Source organism: Rattus norvegicus, chromosome 9 (assembly GCF_021556685.1).
Source record: "Rattus norvegicus strain SHRSP/BbbUtx chromosome 9, alternate assembly SHRSP_T2T, whole genome shotgun sequence".
NCBI lineage: Eukaryota > Metazoa > Chordata > Mammalia > Rodentia > Muridae > Rattus > Rattus norvegicus.
The window spans coordinates 22,531,338-22,540,730 of NC_141542.1; the positions used below are offsets into that span (position 1 = coordinate 22,531,338).

General features: G+C 42.0%; 1 protein-coding gene across 1 annotated transcript; it reads right to left on the reverse strand.

Annotated features, from left to right (window-relative positions):
* Nucleotides 1-202: 202 nt before the first annotated feature.
* Nucleotides 203-8,154, reverse strand: LOC148003509 (disks large homolog 5-like). The gene is made up of 5 exons (XM_087568745.1): nt 7,984-8,154; nt 7,108-7,267; nt 5,651-5,782; nt 4,823-5,006; nt 203-1,005 (listed from the first exon to the last, which is right to left on the reverse strand). Exons 1-5 carry the CDS (start codon nt 8,111-8,113, stop codon nt 1,000-1,002), a joined length of 612 nt encoding a protein of 203 aa, XP_087424871.1. The 5' UTR covers nt 8,114-8,154; the 3' UTR covers nt 203-999.
* Nucleotides 8,155-9,393: the final 1,239 nt, after the last annotated feature.

Sequence of the window (9,393 nt, forward strand, 5' to 3'; positions counted from 1 at the left end):
CACAGTGGGTAGTGTATGCATGATGAAGTTGAAATTCACAGATTTGGGAACACAGTGAACAGTGACTGCATAATTGCCTTTGAATCTCAGTCTGACTGGGAAGTGATTTGATGCCCAGTCCCCATGAGAATGCAGAGATCCCTCCCTCCCTGATAGCTGTGGGACTTCAGATGTTGACACTAATAATCAATAAAGAAGGTTCTTAAGGGTGAAGAGTTTGAGATTACTCTTTTATTCACCAGAATACATCCAATTTACTTGATAGTAACCAGATGCAGGTAGTCAATATATACAGTCTATATCCTTATCAAAATAGAAAAGCAAATGAAGAAAACAACAACACATAAATAACAAAACTTCAAATGAATAGAAGGAAAACCAAATAACCAAAACAATTAAAACTCAACCAAACTTTAAATAGAGGAACTGCGCTAAGCATTCTTTCGCTGCTCCTTTTGCAGAATAGACTTATAGCCTGTGGCTTGCCTGGGAGACATAGTAGACAAGCAGTTACTGATGGTAATAATCTTTTCAAGAGGAGTGGAAGTAGGTCTGTTTTGTTGGAGTGGGGGTATTAAGGAAAAAGCCTACCAATACTGAGTATAAATGGTATTACAGACTTTGTTTCAAAGTCTTTCCAATGTTGTGAACTGATCTCCATGAAACTCTTCTGGATGACCCATCAGGACAAGTACAAATTTACACGTGCACAGTCTTTCTGGATGACCAGCAGCTCTTGATTGATGTGCATCCGCACTTCTCTGGGTCCCTCCAAAAGTGCACACTTGCTGGAGAGAGCTGAGGTGAAAGTAAAGCCTACTCAATCCAAAGAAGATAAAATAAAGGAGGAAAGTGCAGTCCACAATTGCTATGGACATTACAGATGAGATGCAATAGTGGTGCATTTGCTGTGCACACTTAATTCTCCTCTTGTAGCACTTCTCTCCAAGGGAGATCTTGTCCTGGTCTGTGTCATGTTCGAGTTTCTGCTGGAGAACTTCAGACCTAGCAGAGCAAGGGAATAAAGGTTTAGTGAGTGATTGTCATTCAGATCTCCCTCTTACATCAGCTCTATTCAGTTGGATAATCCAGCATGACCTGTCAGCTGATGTCAGTCCCTGCATCCCAAAGTGTCATAGAGTACCTGCGCTTGGATTTATATCTCAGCTTTTCAAACTGCTAGAATTTGAACTGTGGACTATGCACTGTACCGGAATTAAGAGAAAAATGAGCATATTACAGGTCCAGGTTTATTATGAATAATAACATTGTAGCTGGGTCCGAATCTGAGTTCAAGAATGGTATGAGCAACCTAGAATACCATGTGGATTCCTTCTGGAGAACATGCCCAGAATTGTGGTGAAAGTTCTGATTATGTTAGCACTGAAGGAACCTGCGTAGGTTCAATTTGTAACCACTGAATCTGCAAATACACAGAGAAGCCATCTCACTTCAAATCCATGCTCACCGCACAGATCCTGTAATCACTGAGAATGTGCTCACAGCATACACAAGGAACATTAAAGTTTATTGTGATGGACATACATAACAGCACCCTTGTAAGACTATGGTTATTGTAATGCAATTTGTGAGATGACAGAAGAGAAAATGTCCTCAGATCTTATCAGAGAGTTAACAGGAAGAAAGGATTACAAAATACAAAGAAATCCTGAGGATTATACATATTGTGTCATGGACAAAATTCCCATAAACTGTACCAGAACAATACTCTGGGTAGTTCTTTAGGTGACTGATGGTGAAAACCTTGTCAGTGGTCAGCCATCCAAAAAGGATAGTTATATAGGGACAGGAAATCCAATTGGCTTCTGCCAGTCTGTGTTCCTACCTGATCTCAAAATTATCAGAATGCTTCTACAATGTTCCTCCCAAGCTACTTCCCTGGGTGATTGGTTCTCTGCTTCAGAATGTCGTGCATTCTTTCCTCTAATCCTTCATTATTCTGATCATCAGATGAGTGTACTGTCAATGGAAGCATGCATGCCTGTGTGCACACACAAACACACACACAGACACACAGACACACTAATACAAACTCGCAAACACACAAGCCATTTGTGCTTACACAATATAAACATAGTACATTGCAGTGTTTACTTTCCCTTTTAATGCTTAATATAATGATTCCCCAGGATACTCTGGAGGCATAAAAACAAATGTTGAGTGGGACATGTACATAGTGGTCATAGCCTATAGACAGCTCAGTCAGTGTGCTGCCCTCCAATAAGCCGACATAGAATCAGGGTTCTTTCCCTATTACCTATCTGGCTTAGCAAGTTCCCAAGGCTGTGTAGAGCAGTCTTGTTTCCCAGCAAAGGATCATATGTTAGTGGTGGACTAGACTCCTGTTCTTGTTCACTGTTTCAGACTTTCCCCATAGAGTGCAGCTTCTTCTAATAGGAGCTCTCTTTACCATAGCCTGAGTGACTTCATGCCCAAAGCTATGCCCCCAGAATCATAGGAAATCTCCATAACCAGGATCCATATGAACAATGTTTCTACCTATAATGTGATTGTGTCACAGATATTTGGAGTAAATAAATAAATGCTTACATGGATGATCTCACACTGAGTCATAATCCATTGAAGGGCTCCAACCTCTCCTACAGTTTCCCTCCTTGGACCACTACAACCCAGATGTGCTCTAGTTGCTCTAGTTGGACACCTATTCTTTTCTCTGAGATCTCTGGGTCAACTAACACTTCTGTTCCACTTAAAGAACATGGCTTCTCACAGGCCTTTCTGATCGTCCACTAACAGACCCGTCTGAATTTCATCATTTCTCCTAACTCCATTGAGGCTGAAATTAACTGAGAGACAATGATGTTGATTGACAGCACTTGCAGAATGCTACACAGATAACATAGGGGAGCGCTTTAGATTATCTGTGCACCTAAAGGGGCTCCTGAAACTGCCCTGTTCTTGCACCACAGCATAGCTATGGGGCTTTTGCTGGATGACGATACAACTCCAAGCAACTCAAATTCTCAATGAATAAAATCCAAGCCAAACTCCCAGGGGAAGCTGTAGTGTGCCAAGGTAGCTGGAAAGAAATGGTAGCAGGCAATGTGGAAAGCAACCTTGGAGAAGACACAGTGAGTGACACAACCTTCCAGTGGGCTTTCACAATTCACAAAGAACAGAGAAGGATCATAAATCAGTGGATTTTATAAAGCAGCCCCCCTTACCTTCATGTACTCCATTCCTTTGACGTGCTCCAAAGGATTTCGATGCAGACCAGTCATTTTTCCCTAATCACTTGAAAATCTAACTTTACAAGTGTTTTGGGTTCTTTTGCTGTACAGATCTAGGTGGAGATTCCAAGTGATTGGGGTGCTATATTTGATATTCATGGATGCAAAGTGAACTCTTAGATTCTTTTTCTCATGAAACATGGCAATAGAGACTCACATGTGCAATTATGCACAGGGAAACACACACACACACACATACATACACACACACACACACACACACACACACACACACACACACACACAAAAGAACCCATACTAGAAACACTTGAAAAATCATTCAGAATTAAATCCACAACACTTGCATAAACATGCTGAGCCACAGCTGGTACACACACACACACACACACACACACACACACTCACACACACAGAGTCACAGATATACACACTCACTAACACACACTGACACACACACTGACACACACATACTCCCACTCACACACACATAATCTATCACACACACATACAGACACACACACAAACAAGCACAAACAGACACACACAATCACTAACACACACTCACACACACACACTCATACACACTCACACACACATACACCCACTCACACACACACACAAACACAAACACAAACATACTCTATCACACACACATACAGACACACACACACAAACAAGCACAAACAGACACACACACACACACACACACACACACACACACACACACACACACCAAAATCGCAATTCGGCAGAAAACAATGAAGATCCCATCCTACTGGAGGAACAACATAATATAGACTATTCAAAGCAAGTATTTTAACAGAGAATCACTACTCAGCCATTTTTCCCGAGAGGAATAAAAAGTCCTAGATAGCACTCTTCTTGATGAGAATGGGGGTAGATAACTCTGTTTTTGAAGTCTCAAATCTCTCATGCCAATTGTCAGGTTTTGAGAACACTTTTCCACATCCCTGCTTTTCCAAGCATCTACAGAGTATAAGGTCAAGATATGAACTCTCCAGCAACACTCGAACAAAACAGGACTGACATGCTGCTACTCAGGCTCTGTCAGGTACCATGATTTAGGAAGCATGAAGAGATGGTCTTGATATACAGGGAAAATGGGGGAGAAAGAACAAATCCACCAAAAGGTGACAATGAGAACCATTTCTTTGGCATTTCCACCAGGCTCTCCTCCTTCTAAACTACTTAGTTCCTGGAATCTCACATGACCCTGTAAAGAAAATGGGCTCTGGGCTTTTGCTTCATCTCTCAAAGCCCTGCTCTAGTCTAAAGAGGGGCTCCCACATAGCACCCTCCACACATAATGGCATGTAGTGCTGTGCTGTGTGATCAACCCATCTCCCTTAATGAAGTGCAGATTCTCGAAGAGCAGGAGCATTTGCTTTCCAAACATGCAGTTTCCTGAAAAGGGGCTATCTCCACAGAATGCCTTGTAAACCATCACATAAATGAACACTTGGATGAGACCTAGGTCAGGACATGGATCAGTCAATAGACAGTTACATTGGTTTGTCTATGTTTATGGTAAGACATGAGGACAGCCTGACCCTGAGTCCTAACCCTACCTGCTGTTGCTTGGCTCTGGGGACACAGATGTTCATTCCGGCTTCTTCACAGAGCCTCTTTGTCTCCACAGAGGATGCTGGCAGTTCAGTCTGCTCCACCAGCAGTTTTCTGTTCTCATTCAGCAAAATCTGTATATTGTTCTTCAATTGAGTTTGTTCACGCAGGAGCTGGGAGTGCCTGATGCTGAACCACAAACATAAATGGTAAATCCCAGCCAGCTTCTATTTGCCTGTCACTCCTGCAAGTCCAATCATCCCTTCAAGGGCCCTCATCCCCAGAAATCCTCAGAATAGAGCCACACTATACAAGTTAGCACCAATTAGAGGACACATTCCCTGTGAATCAAAGTACTTCTGAAAATCCTGACACTAAGACGGTTCATATAAATCAGGGTAGAAGAAATGGTCCATAAGGGAGCTCATATGTCCATAGTATGCTGAAATCATCTGCAAGGAGAGGTCAAATGCCCTCTGAGGGAGGATAGAAGATCCAATAGCTGTACAATCTTTCCATGAGTTTCTCATGGATCATAGACATCCTGTCAGAGTCCTAGAGATTCAGAGTTGATTGATATTCCCATCATGGTGCCAACCTTTTCTATCTAGAGGATCCTTAATGGGGAAAATAAGAATTGGAGGGTCTTCTACACCCTTCACATGTAGGACAACTGAGTCCAAGAGCTACAAATCTAAGACCCTTGCCACAAGGCAGGCTTCTTGTTAAGAGTCAGACACTACAGAACCAGAGCCCTGACTTTTGTTCAAAGTCATACAGGATAGAAGCATTCCCTGCCTAGTGCTGGGTTCTCATCTCTCTCAGTGACTCACCGGTAGGAACTGTTCACTTGTATGAGCTCCTTGTACCTCTCCATGGCATCAGTAATTGAGTTGGTCATCATTTGCATAGCCATCATTCTCATCTCATGTTCGGATTGAAGGACTGGCAATTCGACATCCAGCCTGGGTTAGGTCATGGCCAAAGGAACAAATAATATTTTGAACTCACGATTTCAGAATTAGGTGAAATGTAAATAAAAATATATAATAAAAAATTTCAAATTCAAGGAATGGTGGAAGGGAAGAAAGTGGCAAAGTCAAATACCAGACCAAAACCCAACAGTGAGACTCAATCCACAGAAAATATTTCTATGTAAATAAGCAAACATTTGTTTTGAAATAAGGACTCCTTGGAATCCTGAGAGATATGGTTCTTGCAAAGACTCACTATATAGGAGGGGGCAGAGCCTGAGAGCTGCCTGTTTGGGAATAACAACAGTCAAGACCACAGTGACCATTTCTAGGTCACAATAAACAATCCCTGGATAGTTAAAAAAAATAAAAAACTAAAGATCAAAGCAGGTGAAACAGATTAGGTGACATCAGACTGTTCTCTCTATTAAGTAAACTCAGTATGTACCACATACTTGCTCCTTCAAAGTATTTGTACTGGTTAAGTTTATTATCCTGGGCACAGGACAACAGAGCCACGGTACCAATTGGAGGGACCTGACCTTCAAGAGCTGGCCAGGTGAGCATTATAGAATTGACTAGTTCAGGAAGAAGATTCCTCCAGTCTGTGCCACAGCTTTGGGCCCAAGAGAAAGCTGTGATGACATTTCTCTTGTTTTGAAAGCAGGTATACTCAATCCTTTGTTTCTATCGTTACATAAATTCTCAGATGGCATAACTAAGTTTGACAGGAAAGAGGATTTACAGCACCTCCTCCCCTCAGGAGAGTCCTGAAGGTATACAGAAGGAGCAAAGTGCTCTGATGATCAGTGTGGGTCTCCACGTACTCATCACTATCATGACCTGCAAAGTGGTGATCAAACAAATCCTCAGACCCCATCAAAGGTCCCAGACCTCCTGATCCTGAGTAAAACACCAACAAATACATCCACATATATACATACCAACCCATATCCAAACACATTTAGAATGCCAACTACATCCATGGAGGTGCCATAGAATCAGTGTATAATGAACAAAATCAGAGTAAAAGAGTGATGATGTGCAGGCATTTCATTCACTCCCACAGTTGCAGCAAGTGTGACCAGGTCCTTCCAGCTGCTGACAGAACCAATGCCTCTCCAACTACCTCAGGCCCAACTACAGAACAGGTTGAGCCTAAACACACAGCACCTAGCTTATCTCACAAGCCAATGCATGCCAAATATCCTTAAAATCCAGGATGAGAGGTGAAACTCTCTCGATCTATGAGGAAATCTCGGGTTAGCAGAGAGAGAGCACAAGACAGTGAACAGGTTACTGGGCATAATGACTACCTGTGGTCCCAATCATCATAGATATAAAGGTCCAGGATTTGGTAAAGTTCATCCCTCTCGAATTGACACTTCTGGATTTCAAATTTGAGTTCCTCCAGTTCCTTTAGACACTCCACTTGCTGACTGATGACACTTTGGGATGATGCCTTCCTACCAAAACCTGTAGATAGATAAACCCAAGTGAATTTGCATATTTGATGGCCCATGGGAGTAAAAGACAATTCTGAATACCAAAAGGCAGTTGAGGAAGATGAAATGGTAGACTGGGTGAATCCCTGAAAGAGCAGAAAAGCTATTTTGAAGCTGGACTTCAAGCTATGACCCTCTTCCCAACCTCTAATGCCATACAAGTGCTACACTCACTATTACAGGACTCCTGGCACTGACAGTTATAACCTGACTGAGACATAAACATCTCGGATAATGTTATCTCATATTAGATGTGGTGCAGTTAATCCTGGAGTTCATAATGCTTAGCACCATCAAGCTCTAATCATCTGTGTTTCAGCCCAAAGTGTCTGAGAACTCAATTCATGACTAGGGGTGCATCCTTCCTTGTTCTCGCCATCAGAGACTTATGTAACATACAGTAATCTAGAGGATGAAGTGCTTCAACTCCCAACCATGGATGGTCACATTGTTAATCTCATAGTGCCTCCTCCTGCCATTCATTGACACTCACAGTTAAAAAGCTTCAGGAAAAGACACTGAAGGCTTACCACTTTATGGCTTTCTCGCAAATTTAAGATTAGGAACTCCTGACTCTTGGTTTGCCTTTGAGAAATCCCAAGGCTCCTGCTTGTAAGGCCTAGTCTTAGAAGGCACATCTCAAACCTACCTCCTTGAGGATGTTCCCCAACTCTGCCCAGGACTCACCAAGCCTTCCCCAGAATGATTTCCTTCTTTCTGTTTCACTAGAGAGGGGGTCAGCTTCCCTCTGACCTGGTGTGTTCTCTCCTTGATCTTCCCTTTCCTTCTGAAATAGCCTGAGCAGCTGGCGAAACATGCCTGCTTGTGAAACCAAAGGGAACTGAAGAAATATCCCAAAGGCAGTTGGTGTCACCACAACACTGGTGACATCACAGAAGATTCTAGGGATCTCTTAGATACAATAGATTGCCCAGTGAAGTGCTTACTGGTGATGTCACTGGAAAGTTCTATGGCCTACCTACTAACCAGCTTTCCCCAAACTAATGATTTTCTGTGGGGACCCTTTCCTCCAGTCTCTCATGTGTCGCTGGGAATACCATTTGGCAACCTCTATTTCAAAGCTAGATGTTTCTCTCTGCTTCATAATAAGTCAACAATGCTTTTGCTGGGGAGGGTTGCTTACAACCCTGAATTGGAGAACAGATTTTTCTTAGCACCCAAATCTCTAGGGACCAAGGAGGAGGGAGACTTTTCTTAAAAGTAAATCTACTACTTGAGACAATGCATGTGACACACATTTCCTTTCCTAAGCTTTTCCCTTTTTCTGGAGGCCAATATATTTCTTCTATACCTCTGAGTGTATAAAACCTGGAAATATTTGCTTACTGTGCAGTCCTTGACAGCTGACATTGTTTCCATTTACATATCCATGTATTTCACAAAATCAATGGTCTATAATCCCATTTTTTTTGCAATAAAAACTCCTTTTCCATGGGAACATAGGGATCAACTACAGGGCATATATAAAAGAATAAGTTTCTGTCCCTTTTATATATTATGTAGGACATCTTCCCTTTCTCAAATATAACATATATAACAAATATAACAAATATAACAAGACATAAATTGGACATCAGTGAGCAAATGTCAACCTGGACCTTATGTTACTACATTGTAACTACATAGCCGTCACTTCTCCAATATCATTCTTCTCGAATAGCCAAGTCCAGGCATGAGAATATTGGGGGCTGCACCATGATCTTTTACTTGTAGCAAACATAAGAATCAGGACAGGATGGGAGTGGAATGGCCTGAGGTCAGGTTGAACCTCAATTTTAATGGGTCCATAAGTTCAGAAGAGTGTTCATTTGGCACTGTGATATGTGGATTCTGTCTTATTATGCTAGGTTTTATAATTCCACCTGAATGTGTGCTATAATGCCACTCCTCCTCAGAGATGTAAGAGTGTAAATCATGTCTGACCTTTCTGGGAAGATCTCTGCCTTTTCCTACCGTCTGGAGTTATACAACATCACTATACAAAGCTCAGAAGAGAGGGGTGCAGATGTGCGGGCCTTAGAAGTTGAGTATCTTTTCTTCTGATTAAGCCACTTGTTTTTCCTATGTAATTTTTCC

Excerpts from the sequence above, each read along its gene's own strand:
- LOC148003509 (XM_087568745.1), bottom strand. The coding sequence starts at position 8,113 with ATGTTTCGCCAGCTGCTCAGGCTATTTCAGAAGGAAAGGGAAGATCAA. Across the intron at positions 7,268-7,983 it reads ATCATTCTGGGGAAGGCTTG|GTTTTGGTAGGAAGGCATCA; the intron begins GTGAGTCCTGGG and ends ATCTATCTACAG. Across the intron at positions 5,007-5,650 it reads CAAGTGAACAGTTCCTACCG|CATCAGGCACTCCCAGCTCC; the intron begins GTGAGTCACTGA and ends TTTGTGGTTCAG.